The sequence below is a fragment of the Trichechus manatus genome, unplaced genomic scaffold, assembly GCF_000243295.1.
Source record: "Trichechus manatus latirostris isolate Lorelei unplaced genomic scaffold, TriManLat1.0 scaffold00049, whole genome shotgun sequence".
Taxonomy (NCBI): Eukaryota; Metazoa; Chordata; class Mammalia; order Sirenia; family Trichechidae; genus Trichechus; species Trichechus manatus.
The window spans coordinates 6,005,730-6,026,313 of NW_004443985.1; the positions used below are offsets into that span (position 1 = coordinate 6,005,730).

Below are 20,584 nucleotides of genomic sequence, written 5' to 3' on the forward strand. Positions count from 1 at the left end.
AGGACCTGTGCCGGGTCGGGTCAGCTGGGGGCCCCCGGGAGGACCTGTGCCGGGTCGGGTCAGCTGGGGGCCCTCGGGAGGACCTGTGCCGGGTCGGGTCAGCTGGGGGCCCTCAGGAGGACCTGTGCCGAGTCGGGTCAGCTGGGAGCTGTTAGGAGGACCTCTGCCTGTGGCTCAGTTTCAGAAGAGCGGCTGTACGCAAGCTCAGTGACATGGAGTTTTTGAACAAAAGCAGATCTGATCTGATTTCAGAATATCATTACTGTAGGAGTAATTACTCATCTATACCTCTGTTTAAATTTGTGATGATCACCTCACCTCAGATGAGCTTTGTTGCTTTATTCTCCTCATTTTTATTTTAGTATTCTCAAACTTTAAAGTACACAGGAATCCTAAAGATCTCATTGAAAAGCAGGTTCTGATTCAGTAGGTCAGGGTGGGGCCTGAGATGTCTCACTTTTTACAAGCTCCTAGATGATGTCCAAGCTGTTTGTCCGTGGACCACACTTTGAGTAGCAAGGATCTAAACAAGATACATTATTTTACTTTAGTATAGCATCTGGCACAGTGGTTAAGCATTTGGCTGCTAACCAAAAGGTCGGCAGTTGAAATCCACCAAGCACTCCTTGGAAACCCTATGGGGCAGTTCTGCTGTGTCCCATAGGTTCGCTATGAGTTGGAATCGACTTGACAGCAGTGGGTTTGGTTTTTGATAGCAACTTTAAACATATTGTTGTCGGTTGCCACTGAGTCAGTTCTACCTCATGGCATCTCCCTGTGTTGCAGAATAGAACTGCTCCATAGGGTTTTCTTGGCTGTAATCTTAATGCAAGCAGATCGCCAGGCCTATCTTCTGCCTTACCCCTAAGTGGGTTAACAGCTTTAAATTTTGTGGACCTTAAAGTGGTCTGTCTCAATATAAGAGGGTAACAATTTTAGGGGACGGTTATAAAATAATATAACATTGGGTTTAATAACCAACTACCAAATGTACTATTCAATAATATAACTTAAATATTTTTCTGGCATAAACCAGTTAGGGGCTTTTGCTTCCCTCTCGCACCCCTTTAAACTTCATAGGTGTACTTTCTAGACCCTCATTATGTACCTATTTAGATGTGTTGTGTATCTGTGGGCTGCAGAGTACCTCTGTAATGAAAGATAAGTAAACAAACAATGGTGGGTTCTATGAGATACGTAATTCGCCAGCGTGTTGTCCTCAGCAGTGGCTCTTAGCCTTTTGTCCGCTGTCCCAGGCAGTGACACAATAGCACTGCTGTGGGTAGCAGATTATCTCCGTGACACCTGCACGAATCGCCAGTGGCCACAACCATATGGCTTCGGTGAGAGGCTCCGCGTATGCTGAGTTCCCTGTGGGCTGCTAACAGCCCTGCCTGTCTCTCCATCACAGACGGCAAGTGGTGGAGAGTGCTGTTGTAGGGTCCTCGGTGCTGGGCACTGTGATGTGTGCTGAGGACCAGACCATACAGAAGTAACCCTGCCCCTTCCCGTGTCAAGCTCACAGCCTTGACTCACTGCCAGCTATTTCGTTTTTGCTTCATAGCCTATTGAGACACCATTGATCTATGGTGACGTGTGTGAGAACGACTCTTCTAAAACGATATGTAAAATGGAAGTCAAAAGTAGAAGTACTTTGGGAACTTGTAATTTTAACTTTCGTTTTCTTCACAAAACTCACTTAGTAGTATTTCATTGTTACCAGAACGGTGGTAAATTAAGTCTTGTTACTAAAGGCTTTTTTTTTCACTTTGCAGTCGTCCTTTTTCTTCCAAGTGGTCTACAGCAAATCCATCAACTGTGGCTGGAAGAGGTAATTGCCTTTTTAAGGATCATAGCATATTTTATCTCTAAGGTGGCAACTTCAGACAGCTTGCCTGTGACTCACAGTGAAAAACATCATTTTACATCGTAACCCAGTACCACACAAATACGCTGTGCGTGTGCGTGCCTACAGTATACGTGCATACTATATGCACAAGTTCTGTGAAACGGTACTTGCGCATTCTTGTGATGTGCTCTGTTTTTATTCCATTTCATCCCTTAAAAAATGCTGGTTATGTCCCACTTGATTGATTTCACAACTGTTAATGGGACATGACTCACAGTTGAGGAGCCCTGGTGGCATGTTGGTTAAGCACTTGGCTGCGAACCGAAAGGTCGGCAGCTCGAACCCACCAGCCTCTCTGCAGGAGGAAGCTGTGGCAGTCTGCTTCGGTAAAGATTCCAGCCTTGGAAACCCTGTGGGGCAGTTCTTCTCTGTCCTGCAGGGTCGCTATGAGTCCGCATCGACTCGACAGCAGTGGATGCTGGGTGATGCCGCACGGTTATAAAATTCCTCACTTGTAAAACCAAAAACCAACAACCAGAAGCCTGATGACTTACTTTGCACTACCTAAGAGTGGCAGAGCCTGCGTTGATCTGAGTGTCCCTGTTCCCGCTCCAGTTCTTGCATTTTTCTGATAGTAAAAAATAAAACTACTGCCATCTCTTTATCACGCACAGTGCTTTATTTTCATAAATCATAAGCATCATCTCGTCTTCTCCAGAACTGTCCTGTGAATTTTGCAGTCAGAGTACAATCATTTTTCTCCTTTTCTCCCACTGAGAAAATTGCCCTTAGAAGCTTTGGCTGTGCCAGGATTGAACCTGAGGTTCTCACTTTAAAGTACTTCACAGCATTGCCCTTTGTGCCCCTGCCTTCTTCTTGACCGTTGGTCATTGTGGATTAGCTCGGGATGGTTTCAAGTCTACACAAGTTTCATGTTGCTTGCAGTGATTTCAAGGAGCCCCGCTGGTGCAGTGGTTAAGCGCTCGGCTGCTAACTGAAAGGTCAGCAGTTGGAACTCAACAGCTGCTCTGCAGGAGAAAGATGTGGCAGTCTGCTTCTGTAAAGATTACAGCCTTGGGAACCCAATGGGGAAGATCTCTGTCCTGTGGGGTCGCTCTGAGTTGGAATGGATCTGACGGCGGTGGGTTTGGTTTTTTGGTTTTGGGCAGTGATTTAACTAACAGGCTGCCTCTGCTGTGTCTTGCAGTGTCAGCCAGCAGCAGCAAAGCCAGCTCCCTTCCAGGAAGCCTGCAGCGTTCACGAAGTGACATCGATGTGAATGCTGCTGCTGGTGCCAAGGCGCATCATGCTGCCGGGCAGTCTGTGCGAAGCGGGCGCTTAGGTGCAGGTGCCCTGAATCCAGGTTGCTACGCATCTCTAGGTAAGACACCCAATGGGAAATTGCACAGTGTTCTCGCCCTGGTAAGAAGGCAGTGAAGGCAGGATGATGTCTTAATGATTTCCATTTTATTCTTGCTAGTTAAGGATGGTGGACACGTTTTAGTATGGCTTCATACTGGGGACACAGTTCTGAGGTATCTAAGCTGCCTGGTTTCCACTTGTCCTCCTCCTTGTTCTACTGAGCAAATAAACAATCCTTGGTTCCGTGATTTGCCCGTAGAATTTCCACACAGCTCTGCAGCTGTGCTCCATCAAGCCACTGGTTACCGAGGGAGTTGGGGAAAGGCACTGGCCTTGGATCCCGCTTCTCTTCTCTGTTCTCTTTTCTTTCTCCTGCTTTTATTCCTTTACCAAGAAGTTAAGGCCTTTTAAGGACCTGGGAGAACAGCAAAGCTTCTCTGTGTCTAATCGCAGCTTAAACATATATTCCAAAAACTATTCCAAACTTGTTCTTTTTTATATTTTTATGTCCATCAACTTAAAAGCATGAGGTTGGTTTTCCATGTTGCTTATCTCTGTCTATGCTTGATTTTTCTCTCTTCAAACTCTTCTTTTGACCATGTCACTAAATGCAATGCAAACTTGAATAATGTGTCTTAAAGATACAGTAAATTATTGTGAACTTCTGGTAGTATAAATTGCAGAGGGCAATTTTAATTTGTCCATGTTAGGTATGTTGTTGGAAAAGTTAGCACAATCATATATTATTCATAGACATTTTTGTCTTGTGTTTTTAATTAAGTAAACCTATATGTGTTTGATATCATCGTGATTCGCTATATGAACAGAAAACAGATTGGAACACAACCACATCTTTCTGTTTATTACTGTTTCTATTCCTAAAATTTTACCTGCTGCTCTGATTTTCCTGTCTACAGCCTTGCTTCCTGTGCTTCCTCTAACGACTTTGAGGTTTTTATGAATTAGATGTGCAAGTTGAAGTGTGCTTTATTTTGGCTCAGATAAACAGGCAAGTAAGATGAGCACAGGCGGAAGAACGGCTTTGTATCAGAGGCTTTGTGCTTCTGAAGTCATGTATGTGCACTTGGGAGAGCCACCTGCCTTTCCTGTTTTACTGTATGTTTGTTTCTGGGATTTCTGAGAAGTACAGTGACAAGTCAGAGCACTTAAAGTATCATCGGATTTTGGATTATTCTGATAAAGCAACCAGGGAACCACTCTGAACTATTTGGATTGAACGCTCTGGTTTGTGTTTCTGTACCTATGTAAAGTGAATAGCATTTCAGTAAGAATCATGCTTTAAATAAGAAGCATTCTTAACTCTGAAGATACTCAAAAGAAATTGAACTGCATATGTGTTTAACCCTGAGATTTCAAAACCCAAAAGCACATACAAAGAAAACCTGTCCCGTTTATGAATGTAGACATTAACATCCTAAGAAGAAAATGACGGCAGACGTAATTCAGCGGTGTGTCAGCAACTGTGACATCCCGTGGCCAGTGGGGAGGGCTTAACGTGGCGGTGTCAGCATTACTGTGTCACGTGACTGGCACCTGCAGGAAGGAACATCACAGGGCAATAAAGAAAAACCACATGGTCATCTTACTACGTACCCAAAGCCTTTGATGAAAAGTTAACATCTGTTCCTGATACAGTGGCTTATAGATAGTCTTCATCATGTTAAGACATTTACACATACTCCTCACTTACCAACTATTTAGTTATCTGACGTTTCGCATTTATGACAATAGTAAAAATCTGTCCGACTTTTTGCACATTAACAAGGAGGTAGACATGGCGGCAGAGGCTGCGGAACGTCCCCTCCCTCTTGGAGGGCCTCCGGTGGTCTCTGGGAAGGTGACCCTGCTGCCCCCCTCCCTCTGCTCCCTCCTGCAGCAGGGGCACAGCGTACAGCTGCCGCACAAGGCAGCGTCCTGCGTGGTCACGGCCCCTGGCAGGCGCGCAGGCAGCGAGCCAGCAGGTGCCTGTTCTGGGTTCCCAGCTCCTGTGTGGCCTGAGGGCCTGCAGCTCAACACTGCCATGGGCAGGAAGGGAGAAAGAAAGAGGCACCAGAGAGGATGTTTGGAAGAAGTACATGTGACTTTAATGACACCCCAAAGTGAGCCAAACTGGGCCTAAAGGCTCCTCCTCTGTGGGGCCGGGTGCCTGGCTAACCTCCCAGCACCCTTGCGGGAAGCCCTGAGCCTCGGTGACTCGCCAGGCCCAGAGGGCACAGCAGTCTCCAGGATCCTGAACACAGTGGCAGCTCCGCAAGGGAAGCTCGGACCCAGCTCAGGAGGAAGGTGAAGTGGTTAAGCCACGGGCCCGCCAGTCACACGGCCTGGCGTTATGCAGCTTTGTCTCCTCCAAGCCTCCGCAGAGGAGTAAGTGTAACTGGACTCATCACAGTAATGAGCACATCAGGAATTCTTAGCTGTTATTAGTTCAATGATCATATTCTGTAAATAAAAGAAATCAAACAAAAGGATGGTATGAAAACAGGAAAAAAAGAATCTTCCCTTTTTGCATAATAACCAATTTTCGCATAACGACCTGGCCTTTGGAACCTAAGCCTGTCGGTAAGTGAGGAGCGTGTATACGTCGATTTGTTTTCCCTTCCTTCCTTGGACAGCCTTCTACCCTTTATGTCAGCAGCAGTCTGTTGGCCCATTTGTCCATCAGCTTGCCCACCGTCACCGTCAGCTTAGCATTGTTCTGTAAGTCACTCTGATGAACATGGCATGAAATGAAAATGAGGTTAGAGATTATTGCAAAGACGGAGAAAGAAATTAACATCATTTGCAGAGGTGATATTTCAGAAACCCCTAGAGAGTCAACTAGGAAATTCTTATGACTGAAAGATAAACATGTTGATTGGATATAAAATAATTATACAAGATAAAAATTACGTAAAATACAGTGGCTTTCAGTTAAATAAAATTACCCATATTGAGTTAGCAACATAAATATTAAATAACCCATTAACAATTTAAGACATTTGAGAGACTTAGAGAATGAAATCTATAAAAATTTACTGTGGAGACTTGAACTATTGGAGCCATGTCCTGAAGGAAAGACTCAATATTACAAAGATTTTATTCCAAAATCAATATATAAGTGGAATTAAACTCATTGAAATTCCAGTTTTAAAAAATTTGGACTTTCATAATAATTTTCAGACTTATCTGAAAAAATTAAAGGATCAGAATACTTGAGAAAAATTGGAACCAAGAATAATAATGAAGGGAATACCTGTGAAAACTTGGAAGAGCAGCTTTCCCTGCTACATAGTGATACTTGTTATAAAGCTGTAACTGCCAGGACACAGTAGGACTGGTGGAGGACGAGGCTGGCACCAGAACGGACTAGGAAGTGCAGAGATTTTAGGTATGAAGGTAGTATGTAACAAGTTGACAGAGCTGCATTCAGAACCATGAGGAAAGGATTGATTACTCAGTAGTGGTGTTTAGACAGTTGATTTACTATTCAGTACAAAATTAAGTTAGAACAATGCTTCATGCCATATAAAAACTCATTCTGAATGACTAAAAAGTTGAAAGAAACATAAAGCAACTAGATGAAAGCATTGTAGTTGAGAATTCTAATTTCAGATTGGGGAAGGAATTTCTGAACATAAAAGCAAAGAAACAATGAAGGAAATGTTTCTCAGATTTAAAGCTTAAGTGTGAAAATAGAAAATCACGTGGCTAAAAACTAAAAGGAAAAAGGTATTAAGCACATGTTACAAAAAGAAGTTAATATATCAAAAAGTTTTTCAGGTCTGTGAGAAACAGATGTGTTTACTTTTGTAGAAAAAAATCCGCATGTATCAGTAAAAGCACATATTAAAATTGCCAGTAAATATGAGAATAAACGTTGAACCTCAGTGGTAATCAAATACAGTGAAACTTGTGAGAGCCAGAACTTGACAGGACTTCCCGTGTTTTTCTGGGTCTCGCAAGTTTTCCGCTTTGACGGGGGCAGTCTTACCACTTTTCTATCGCTCATTTTAGTGGAAAACATTTGGGTTTTCCTTCTCTGACAGATTTCTGCCTTACACAGGTTCCAGCTTTCTCAGGTTTTACTGTAAATGCAAGTTGAAAGACCCGTAAACGTAACAAGAAAGGTAAAGTTAGTACCTATTGTTGACAAGAATATGGTGAAAAAGGCCTTTTCTTGTAGTGCCGATGTGAATTAGTGATGGAACACTTTTTCTAAAGCTTTTAAAAATATTCAGAATTCTTGACCCAATAGATCAATGTCTAGATAATTATGTCAAGCAGTAAAAAAGAATATTCATTGTATTTTTAATAATGGCTGTTTTCTGAATCAACTTTTAATAGGTAACAAAAGAGGAGTGATTACGTGACATCCTTACGTGTATTCTGCAGCCATTAACAGGTCATAGTTTTCAAAGAAAATCCGCGGATGCGGACTGTCAAACAATGTGCAATGATTTCATCAAGTTGTGTACAATTATAGGCAGATGCAAGACTGGATGTAACTCTTACGACTCCATTTAAAAAAAGACAATTTTAAAATGTGTAAAGATTTTAAATAGACATTTTTCCAAAGAAGATATGCAGATGATCAATAAGTATGTGGAAAGATGCTCAGCATGACGAGTCATTAGAGAAATACAAAACCATAATGAGATAGCAGTTCACACTCACTAGGGCGGCTAGAATCAAAAAAGACGAGCAATAACAAGTGCTGGCAAGGATGTGTTGGAATTGGAATCCTCATACACTGCTGGTGGGAACAGGAAATGGGGCAGCCGCTTTGGAAAACAGCAAGTCCTCAAAAAGTTAAATATAGAGTTACTATGTGACTCAGCAAATCCCACTCGTAGCTATATACCCAACAGATATGAAAACATATTCTCACAAAAACATGAGCATGAACATTCATAGCAGCATTATTCATACAAGCCAAAAAGTGGAAACAACCCATATGTCCATCAGCTGATGAATGGATCAACACAATGTGGTAGAGCCATACAATACAATGTTAGTGGGCAACAAAAGGAATAAATGCTAATATAAGCTACAATAAGGATGATCCTGAAATCATGCTAAGTGAAAGAAGCCAGACATAGAAGACCATATTTTGTATGATTCCATTTTATGAATTGTCCAGAATGGGCAAATCCACAAAAACAAAGTAGATAGTGGCTTCCAGGGTGGGAGTTAGGGAAATGTGGAGTGGCTGCTAATGGGTACTGGGTTTCTTTTTAGGGTGATGAGTATGGTCTGGAATTACATAGTGGTGAGAGTTGCAGAACCACGTGAATATGCTCAAAATCACTGAACTGTATACTATAAAAGGGTGAATTTTTTGGTTATGAATTATTTCTCCAAAAAAATGGAAGGAAAAAAAAACTATTCTAACTCAGAAAAATTACACTGAAGATCTGTTATGTTTATTACCAGAACAAAAGTCATTATATTTTAAATGTTTTAATGAGAACCAGAAAGTTCATTTGCAACAATATCTTTTCATAAGAAAGCCTGTAATAGTGCAATGAGATTGATTTAATTTGGTTCTTTAAAGTTTGAATTTTATGTTTGCTTCATTACAAAAGGGGGAAGTTTCCCCCTTTTCTCTTTTCTTCAGCTAGCCCGTGTTCACACCCAAGGACGCTGTGGCTCTTCAGAGGATTGGGTAAAGGTGTCCTGTCCCTCTCCCTGTGTCTCCCTCACATACACATACAGTTTCCTTGTTCAGTCTTACGCACACGTGACTACCGCAGTCTCTGTTTTGTTCTACGCCGAGCGTTTATGCCTCCGACGGAGTGTTCCCATTTGTTTTAGTAAACCCTTACTGAGCAATTAGTTTTTGCCAGGCACCCTCTTAGGAGATCCAGTGGTATATGCTTCCGTACTCAAAGGGTCTCTCAATTTGTTGGTAGTTTGCTGGGAAGAAATGAGCACCTAAAAGTGGAGTGAGTTTTAAATATTTTGAGTTTGATGTCCCTGTGGGACATAAATTGGAGGGTTCAGGAGGCAGTTGGGATATAGTCTTCTAGAACTTGGGAGAGAGGTTTATGTTGGACTTTGGACTGGGAATTCTTTAGAGAGTTGTTCTGACTGTAATCACCTCTTTAATATTAAACTCAGCACATTCCTTAAAGCAGGTACCCCTTGTATTTTTTCCCTAAAGTACTGAGTCTTTTGGCAGCAGGGATATCATGAGTGTTCTTTTACCCTTTATCTTTAGCCTAAACAGTAAGCTTCATATGATGGGAGACACTCACAAAAAAATTTGCATTAAAGAGACCTTAATATATGTATGCATATTTAGGAATGTTCTCAACAACTAGGTTTATGAAGTTGTGGTTCCACTGACTGTACTTGTTTGGAATTGCTTTGGGAAAACAAAAGTTATTTGGATGAGCGAAAAGAAAATAAATAGTTTCAGTGGTGTCTTACGAACAAAAAGTCAGATTTCAGTTGGCTGAGGAAGAAGTGAAAAGGAGAATCTGAGCATAAATTACTCCTACACTGGGTGCTGAAGAGACGGGTGAAAGAACCCATAGGCAATCTCAGTGCAGCTGGTCCCCGACTCAGGTCGTGTTCCAGTTACGGCGACCTGCACTTAGGCTGTCGGTGTTTTTGGTACATCTTATTGTTAGTAATACGTACTACCTGCAGTGTTACAGCATGTAATTTGCTGTCATCTTACCTGTAAATTTATATGTAATGTTTCCAGCCTCTAAAGACAGATAAAAATCTGATTTATAAAGATACTGATAATAAAAAGCAATAATAATTAAAACTAAAAAAAAAAAAAAAGAGGTATTCAGCTTACGTAAGAACTGACTTATTAGAGTTGTCAGAACAGAATCCTGTTGTAAGTCTCGAGCTGCCTGTTAAGGAACATTTGTTTTTTTAAGATTGGAGGCATTAAACATGTTTCTCTGCCGTGATGGAAGAGTCGGTGGAGAAGGACAAGTTGGAACTGCAAGGAGGGGGAGACCATTCATGCCAGAGTTGAAAGGCCCGAGGACTGGGATCCGTAGCGCACGGCTGAGGGGTTAGCCGTCGGTGCGGAGGAGGCACGGGTTTAACTGAGGCTGAAGGAGAGGAAATGAGCAAAGGGGTAGATTCAGATACACTTTTTTTTTTAAAGTAGGTGAGGGGCAGGAAGAAGAGTAGAGTCGGGAAGGTGTCAATACTTTGTCGTGGGGAAGTCAGGGTCATTCCGTGAGAGGTGACTTGAGGTTTAGAATCACCAGTGAGGGTCCAGAGAGATGGAGCACCGTTTCAGGAATCCCCAACTACGCACACCTTTGACGCTCGCTAGACGGCCTCGCAGAACTCAGATGGTTGTCTTCACAGCTGAAGTTTCTTACAGCGGAATACACAGCAGGATCAGCAAGGGGAAAAGACTCATAAGCAGATGGAGTCTAGAGAGTCCGGGCTCAGGTTTCCCAAAGGTCTCCTCTCAGAGGCGAGGGTGGGGGCTGCACAGACCACGACCCTTCAGCAGTGAAATGTGTCAACGTGGGCACAGTGTTTCTGTCTGGTGAAACCCGCTGAAGACTGTCGGCGCACCTCAAGTCGCGCAGTAGAGAAAGCGAGTTGTTACGTTGGCCCAGATTTGAGGTTTCCTAGGAGCTGACCGTTCTAAAGAGGGTTAGGGATGCGGGGACAGCAAGGCAGTAGACAGGATGGTAATGAGAGAGCTGAAGCTTAGAATTTGGGGGTATGTTAAAGGCTGGAGAGGAAAACAGGAAGCCAGGTAAGAGGTTACTGTTGGATTGGGAGAAAGTCAGCAGACCAAAGCAAGGGGTTTGTCTGATGAGGGCAAGGGCCTGGGGTCTGGACATGGGCTTCACTAACTTTTCTTTCTCTAGGCTGGTGAAAATCAAACTGAGTATCGATTTTTTTTTTTTTTAATTCTCTATTTTAGTACATTAGACATAACCTTTATCTCACATGGGAGCCTCATCTATTTTAAACTTCTAGTATGAGCTAGTTGAAAACAAGCTTGATACGTATGTCTGTACTATGAATTCTGTCTTCTTAAAAATTTTTCTAGGTATTATATAATCATTTAATCTGTTATACTAAGTTTTCCTCTGTTCTTTGCTTGCTCTTTCATCAAAGAGGATACTTCTGACAAGATGGATGGTAAGAACTTCCTTTTCTAATTCTATCACTAGAGATTTTTATGACTGGATTCTGTATCTTTGTTCATTTTCTTAATTTCCGGAAATGTACTACTTCTTTCTCAACAATCTTAGGGTGAAAATGGCAGCATAGTTCTATGATTGAATTTTTGGTTAAGCATATCCATCCCAGTCCACTCAAATACTAGGTTAGTGTTTGCTGTAAGTTAAATAAAATATCTTAAGTATTTTTACCTGAGCTGTTGGAAATACACTTCTGAATATTGTTAAGTCTTTCTCTAAGATATTAGATTCAGAAGAATGGGAAGAACTCTCATAAGTCATTTGTTTCAACCCTTCCGTTTACTAACTCTGATACAGAGAGACAGAATGACATATTTTACAAGTTCTTATGGTTAATTTATGAAAATGAAATGCAAATTGCAGATGCTGTCTTTTTAAGAGTGAGTTTTAAACTAACATTGAATCAAAACTGAATTTAAGCTTTGCCTTTTACATTCCAATGTTCAAATGATTACAGTTTATCGGTATTTGCTTGGTTCAGTAACAACTTAGTGTGATATTTTTGTCTGATACGAGACAGCATGTGATCTGCACTTACCCCTCGCTTCATCTGATACCATAAAGCTCTCTAAGAACTTGTGCTTTCTTTTAAGAACTTAAAATAAGACACTGAATCTGTAAGCCATGGCGTAAGAATAAACCCATTGCTGCGGAGTCGATTCCGACTCACAGTGACCCCACAGGACAGAGTAGAACTGCCCCATTGTGGTTTTCCAAGGGGCAGAGGGTGGATTAGAACTGCCAACCTTTTGGTTAACAGCCGAGCTCTTAACCACTGCACCACCAGATGTGAGAATAGCATCTCATTAAAGATTCTGGAAAAAGAGAGAATTAGTTTTTCTGTCAATTATTATGTAAACTCTGATAAATTGGAATATTTAGGTAGTCTTGGTTTTGGTACATGAGTGTTAGTTATATTTAGTAGTCTCTGCTTTTCTGTATGTTGACAGTATTTCATGAATTTTTTTAAAATTATTGAATGAAATGAAAACCCATCAAGAGATGATTTTTGTATCTCAAACCCTTAGAAATCACTTCTAATAATAATATTCTGGATCCTTTAAAAACAAATTATTCTCATTTTCCAAATCAACCTATTTGAGGTGTCGCCTCTGTTACGTGATGTGTTACTCTCACTGATGTTCAGTCCTATATTTGTATATATGTTCTCACACCATCACTTACATATACACACACATACGTATACATATATATACGTTCTCACACCATCACTTACATATACACACACGTACGTATACATATATACGTTCTCACACCATCACTTACATATACACACACATACGTATACATATATATACATTCTCACACCATCACCTACATATACACACACATATGTATACATATATATACGTTCTCACACCATCACTTACATATACACACACATACATATACATATATATATATTTGCTCTTTAGTGGTAGTGAGTAGTAATATTCATATTTGACCCTTTTTGACTGGTTTTCATTGACATCCTGGAGAACACATGTGTGTCAAGTAAATAACTGATGAATTGATAAGTCTTTGGCTTTATAGATGCTTCATGAAAATACCAGGCTAATGAAGCCTAGGTCATAGATTTGTTTCCCATGCCTGTCAATTAGCTTTTCTAGCTCTTCTTTGGTCCACCTTTTGAAAATGCAGGGAATGTATTCCTGCTCTGGAAAGGTCTAACACATCTTCATTTGCAAAGAAGAGTAATTATAGAGTTGCATCTTTCTTGAGTGATTAATTTCTCTAGTTTTCTTCACCATTTCAAATTTTAATAATGAAGTACAGCGGATAAAAGTGTTCACTATAGAATTTTACCATTTTCAGTTATCTTGTGTTAACTCGTGGGTATGTGTGTGTGTGTGTTTATGTGAGATTAAGTTACTTGAAATGTCCTTAAAATGAACCTTTTTAAAGTTAAATTAAGGCTGTAAAACTAAAGATATTTTTTGTTTTCATCCTTTCATTTTAGTCTTGGGTGGGGTCTTGAGGTAGGTCTTATAACATCAACATTGGCAGAATTTGTTGAAATATTATTGTTTTATTTCTCTTATTTAGGAACAGCATCTGAAGATGGTAAGAGTTATACATTTTGCTAGTAACACAAATATCTCTACATTAATATTTTCACTAGTAGGAATTAAATGTTAAAACTAAAATAGGCTAATTTCTTTGCAAATGTATATAATTTGCAAGCTGTGGTAGCTTCTACGTTTTATGTTTGTGTTATATGTGTGGATTTTTTTTTTTTTTTTTAATTTTTCACCCTCTCATTTTGCTTTTTACATCTTGGATCATCACATGCTTAAAAAACATAATTGCTTAACATATTTAATAAGATCTACTATAAAATTAGTATGTAATTTCATTTTTTCTGTAGTGACATTAATGCCTTTCTTTTTGTTTTTGTGGTTTTATTTTTTAATTTACACCAATTCATTTATACTTTAGGGGAGCATGCACCATTGTTTTATAATCATCTCATTAGAGTTTAAAAACATCTATTTAGTCAGCTTTTAAATGTGTCTTATTTTTGAATCAGTAACTGGGGAATGACATTTTATTTGAATTTGGAATTATAAAAAAGTGACTACAACATAAGACCATTTTTTACTGAGTCAGTATACTTTTCAAAATAATTATTTCTTGCTTTTGAATTTGTAGAAAAATTCAATCTTTATAGGTATCCTGCCTGAGGCTGTCTTACAAAAGCCTCTGACTTGAAGCACTGCTTTTTTTCCTCTGAATTTTACATGGATAACATTTTCTTTGAATGTAAAACCAAACAGATTACTTTTTTTGGTCTAATTCTTACTCTGATACATGTGAAATATTTTCATATTTCAAATTTTAAATTGAAGTACTCTATTAAAAACACGATTTGTGACACTGTGGCATTGTAATTTAGGAATTTTAATATCAAAAATACTTGTCACATCCAAATTTCTTTGTTATATAGAATGTGGGTAAATTCTCCATTTTAGAAATAACAACTTGGTCTTTCTGTTTTCCCTCTTAGTCAGGAGAACATTGGGTCCTACTGTAAATAGACTGTAAAAGGGCAAGAGGCCTGAACTGTGGGCTCGTTAGGAGACTTGAAGAAGTTGGTGGAATGCTGGGACTCTACCAGCTATACTTCTGGGTTTGCTTCTCTTTTGTTCCTAGTTCTTATTACTCTTTTATCTTCCATCACACATTTCTTAATTTTGTAAGTTCTCCGTACTCTTCTATTATGTTTGTTCCTACTTAATATAGCTGTATTAGGCTATGTTGTGTACATGCTATAAATTGTACCTTTTAACTGAAATGGCTCTGAGCTCTGTTCTGTGATCATGTTTGGATTTGATAGCAACCAAATGGTCCGGATTTGATAGCAGTTGAGACTGTTGCTTTAGAATACCATAAAACCTGTTCTCGTTGAGTTGATTCTAACTCATAGCAACCCTATAGGACAGAGTAGAACTGCCCCATAGGGTTTCCAAGGAGTGACTGGTAGATTCGAACTGCTGACCTTTTGGTTAGCAGCTGATCCTTTAACCACTGTGCCACCAGGGCTCCTAGAATCCATGTTGTTGTTGTTAGGTGCCATCAAGTCAGTTCTAACTCATAGTGACCCTAGAGGACAGAGTAGAACTGCCCCGTAGGGTTTCCAAGGAGCGGCTGGTGAATTTGAACTGCCGACCTTTTGGTTAGCAGCCGAGCTCTTGGTACCTGCTAAACCTGTTCCCATCAACTTGATTCCGACTCATAGCGACCCTATAGAACAGAGTAGAACTGTCCCATGGGGTTTCCAAGGCCGTAATCTTTATGGAAGCAGACTGCCACATCTTTCCCCTGATGAGCAGCTGGTGGGTTCGGTTAGCAGCCAACCTTTCGGCTAGCAACCGAGCATTTAACCGCTATGCCACCAGGGCTTCTTTATGGACCTGCTAGTGATACTATATTCTATTGTTACTTGTTTGTTTTGGGGTTTTTTAGAATTTGTTTTGTTTTCTTTAATGACAGATTACTCAAGAACTCTGATAAGCATTATCTCTTTTGGTTCAAGAGCTCTAGAAATAGGATAAGAATTTTGTGGCCTGGTTTTGGTGGAGGAGGGTGGGACGGTGGTAGAGGAGCAAGGAATGGAATGGGGAGGTAGAGAAGGGAATGTATCGAGAAAAGTGCCAACTCTTACATGACACATATTTCCTCAAATCATTTTATAAGTGAAATTGGTTGGTTGGGGGAAGAGAGCAGTAGACGTGTCCATATACATCTCTCGTAATCTGGTGGTTGACACAGGATAAAAGAGGAAATATAGTACCTGGTAAGAGCTCTTCCTGCAGTCCATTTAGAAGCACATTTTCAGGCAAAAGGTTTAAGATTTTGCTTCTAAGAATAAGCTTATATTTAAAGCTGTAGGCTGGATTTGAGAATAAGCTAAACTTTATGGAAAATGAGATTTTCGAATTGGAACTACCAATTAAGTAACAAGTGGCCTGTCTATGGTAATTATTTTAATTACAACTCCACTTTACCTGACTACTAATGTCAAACTAAGAATGGAAATCCTTTAGACTATATTCTTACCCTTAAAGGAAAGTAAGCTTATGATACAACATGTAAAAACTAGTACGGATTTAAACATTTTAAGAGCAATATAACCTGTAAATGATGTTTACCTTCTTACAGAATTTAACACATGCTTGAAAAGCACACCCAATTAGAAAATACAGTGATTTTTTTTCCTCATTACTAAATATTATTATAGAAAAATGTCTTTAATGATGGAAATATTTTATTCCTCAGGCCGGGTGAGAGCAAAGCTTTCAGCACCACTTGCTGGCATGGGAAGTGCCAAGACAGATTCCAGAGGAAGAAGTCGAACAAAAATGGTGTCTCAGTCACAGCGTATGTATCATTTATCAGTCCTCTGCGTTGGTCTGTATGGTAGGGTATGCGTGTTGCCTGTATATGACTGTACTGGGCGATTGTCCAGTGGATAGAGAGAGCTGATTTCACAAAAGACGAGCCACATACTGAGTTCTTGTTCTGTACTTTAGGTTCGTCATCACCTGACAGAAACGAAGGTATTTTTTCAATGTTTTGGGTCAGTTGTTGTGCATGTCTTGGAATTTTTTTGAGTGGGTGTTGTCTTGTCTTGGATGTGTTATTAAGGCTGCATCATTGATATCTGCCACTTAGGAAAAAGAAACTTCATCTGCTGTACAAACTTTTGCATGGAGATATGTTAAATAGCACATATCCTCAGCCTTAAGGTTTCCACAGTCTACTCAGAAACTTGCAAATGTAAAAAATTGTGCTTTTTACAGGCAAAGTAATTGTCATATATTAGCATCAAAATCTGGCTGCATCTAATTAATGCCGTTCAAGGACAGATATATGGTATCTTCTTACTCTCCCCAAAATGTATTAAAATACCTTATTTTTGATTAGCATTTTTGGCAGATATATACTGATTCATAGTGAGGAAACACAGATTGAAATGACCAGTTCTCTTGTATTCCCTGTTAAAGTTAAGATTTCTGTTTTTACTGTTTCATTGGAAGCTGACTTCCTCATAAGCACAGTTATTAAAAAGCACAATTTTGAGGTTTAGGTAAAATCCATCTCTACATGTTCCAGGATAGTAACATATATTTATTACATTAATTTAAAAACATTTGTTCCCATTCCTTCTTTACCAAGAGATTTTCATGAACACTTATCTCTAAAAGCAGGAAATTTTTCTAGGGAAATAATTGTGAAGGGTTATTCTACATACTTGGCTATTTTGGAAAGAAATGGATGTAACGTCTTCCACTGTTGAGGTGACTTATCAGACTGTGGGTGCCCTGTTCGTCTGTTCTTTTACCTGATTCCCAAATCTCTGATCCTCTTAACTTGAGAACAGTGAAAAGAGCTGGGGCTCGGCGGGCAGGATGGTGATTGCACAAGTCCTGCCTCACAGAGTCTCCTCTTCTTTCCAAGGGCAGATTAGCCAGGGGAGCGGTCAGCAAGGGTCTGGTACCAGAAGCGGAACGCTCAGTAAACTTGATTTGCAGATTAAGGGTTTATTTGCAGATAGGAAGAATGGCACATGTCCTCTAGCCAAGGGCTTTTCTGCCGACCTAATGAGGAGTAGATCACACTGCATTGTGCCCTGACCTTGTGTATTTTACAGTAATTTTCAGAGTCGCTTAATCTGTAGCAGTAGGGTGTAGTAATTGAGAGCCTTGCAGCTACTCTTCCACATGTGGTCCGCAGATCAGCAACATCACCTCACCTGGGAGCTTGTTAGAAAGGCAGAATTCCATGGCCCCCCCCCCCCGCCAGATCTACTGAATCATAATCTGCTTTTTAACAAGATCATCAGATGATTTGTATCTCAGTAAAGTTTGAGAAGTACTGATTTAGATCATGGATTCTGGAGCCATGCTGTCAGGTCTGAACCCTGGCTCTTCAAGGTTATTTAAACTCTGTATTTCTGTCTGCTCATCTGCGAAATGCCTTCTGCCTCATAGGGTTGTTGTGAGGATTAACTGACGTAGTATATATAATAAACTTGAAACAGTGCCTGGCCTAGGATAAGCGCCACATGTGGTAGCTGATAGAATTTCCTCGTTATTCTTAATCGTATGTAAATTGAATTTTCTGTTTCTGTTATGTCCTTCTCTACCTAGTTATCCTTATGGCATCCAGGAAACGGAAATAAATAATGAAGAAGTTAGGAAATTTACACCGTAAAGAAAAATAAAAATAGGAATCACGAAAGTGTTCATGTTCATTGTCTTAAGGATAAAAGTAAATTGTATGTGAGGTTTTTTACTTTGTTCTCTTCTAAAATAATAGTAAGATCGAACCGAGGGCAAAGTATTCAAAGTGCTTTTTGTATGGTTTTTTAGTACATAATGAAGAGGAGCTCTGGTGGCAGAGTGGTTGAAGCGCTTGGCTGCTAACCAAAAGGTTGGCAGATCAAACCCACCCCCTGCTCCCTGGGAGAAGGACGTGGCAGTGTGCTTCTGTAGATTTACAACTTTGGACACACCGTGGGGCGGTTGTACTCTGTCCTGCGGTGTCGCTGTGAGTCAGCAGTGGGTTCAGTGTATTACTTAAGAGCCTCCCTTTTAGGTACATTATAACTACAGATGAATTCAGTAAAAAAGTATTCTATGGTAATATAATAAGCCATACGTTTATACGATTTACGATAACCACGTTTGTATGGTTTTTCACCTTGAAACCCAATCCATGAGACTTCACATCCTCTCCTGAAGTGTGAACATAGTGACTGGACTTTTCGACCTTGTAGGCCTTTAAGATGAGAAGACTTTGTCACTATGAAATCTCTTAGGTTTTAAATCCTATCAGAGTGCTTTTATTTGTCAGTATGCTTGTTTATTTATCTGAATGACTGTATGTTCCATTCTAAAGTCTTTGAGAAAGGTATTGTGACCTTATGAAATTTGATGCCAGTTTCTTTACAACATATTTGCACAGAAATATTACTGTGATTTCCATCTTCACTTTGTTGTAAAGTAATTCATTAGGGTTGCATGGTGTTTCCAAATTTTTATATTACCACTTAGGAAAAAAATCTCTTGGATCAAAGCAGGTATGTTCTGATGGCTAACCAAAATAAATAAAAGCAGACCCAGGAGAGACTTCGAGATTTATATTTACATAACGAGTGTGTCTTTTCTGGTATCAGTGACTAGTTGTGTGTAAATGATTGCACAGCTTGTCCTATACTTTGTCCCCCAACCCTGTGTTTTTCTGTCTTTGTCTTCAAAAAGATAAAATTCGTAGCTTTTTAATGTAATTTTTCTTCAGCTGTAAGATACTGTAGTTCTTCCTAATCTACAGCTTTAAATTAAATGTTTAAATAATAAAAGCATAAACATATAATTATTTGGATTTTGGACTATCTATAGTAGAAAAGCTGAAGAATTTACATTTACTTCTGCAGCTTCATTTCATCTGCTTTGTACACGAATGTCTGATTTCAATTTATCGCTACAAAAACTACTAAATATACTGCTTTTATCACAGACATCTGTGGTTCAGGGTTTTTTTTTAAACTTGCTTTTTTTGCTGTAGGGCTTTTTCTGAGAATTGACTAAAGCTTTCTTATTTCCATTTGCAATCCATCTTAAATCTGCTCCTTCCCTCTTCGTGGATTATAACCCTTACCCTAATTCTGCCTTTGCACTTGTTCAGGATCACAATCTGCTAATACCATTGGTGGTAAGAATCCGCAGACTTTATGTGTGCATCTGTTGTTTGATCACCTATTTTCATTATTAAGAATGGGTTCTATTCAGCAGAAATTCTTAACATGTACTATTCTATCATTTTGTAGCCATATTGAGGCAGAAATTATCAGTTACAATTTTTCTTTGGCCTGTTTTTATTTTATGGATTATTTAAATTCTCCAAGTTAACTCTATGGGTATAAACATCTAGAAGGAAAGGAACTTTAGTAATGCTTTGAAAGTATCTCGTAAAATGTATGAAATTTGAAAACTTTAACGAGAGGAAGAGAAATGAGTCATCTGGTTTCAGATTTCGCGAACAAGAGTATCTTCTAGTAGCATGCTATTCCCTAGGTACTGCAGGCCCTTTTTCATCAACTCTTTGGTTTCCCTGGAAGAAGGAATCAGCACTGTTTTCCACCCTTGGTGGTTGTCTGCTGGAGAAAGAGCCTTGATATTTTCTTCTGAATATAAATATATGATTCCAAAATGCATGCGAGGCACTGGAATTGTCACACTGTTGGTGGGGGCCAGGGAGTCTTGAAGAGACGGTAATGATTAAAGCAGAATGAATAGGCCATTTTTTTCTCTAAGAGAGGGCATGAACAAATTTAAATGTCTGTCAAATGAGTTTGCATAATTTTGATAAATTCAATAAATCTCAACTAGATGCAGCAGTGACTCTGCTTCTGTGATGTACGTTTCCTGTCTGCTGAATAGACCCACATTTCACAGAATTCTCTGCTCTCTCCCACCATCCCTACCCCCCATATTTACATTGGTTGTAACAGTACCGTATTGTATGTGCTCAGTTCATTATTTTTACTTTCTACATTGTTCGGGTTTGCCCATAAGATATTCCCTCAGCTCCTCTTGCATTGTGAGTTTGTGGCATGTTGAGTGTTTGGATGTTTTGGTGTGTATGTCTA

At 39.7% G+C, this 20,584-nt stretch overlaps 1 protein-coding gene across 6 annotated transcripts in view; it reads left to right on the plus strand.

The window, feature by feature from the left end:
- Nucleotides 1-20,584, plus strand: part of CLASP2 (cytoplasmic linker associated protein 2) — a 182,173-nt gene that overhangs the window by 99,568 nt on the left and 62,021 nt on the right. For 4 of the 6 annotated variants that reach the window (XM_023732234.1, XM_023732236.1, XM_023732237.1 and 1 more), the window contains exons 17-19: nucleotides 1,776-1,831; nucleotides 3,057-3,230; nucleotides 16,210-16,311. In XM_023732234.1, the coding sequence (XP_023588002.1) occupies nucleotides 1,776-1,831; nucleotides 3,057-3,230; nucleotides 16,210-16,311 (332 nt within the window). Of the gene's footprint in view, nucleotides 1-1,775; nucleotides 1,832-3,056; nucleotides 3,231-16,209; nucleotides 16,312-16,463; nucleotides 16,491-20,584 lie in introns of all 6 variants that reach the window. The other 2 variants (XM_023732233.1, XM_023732235.1) reach the window with 1 other exon arrangement.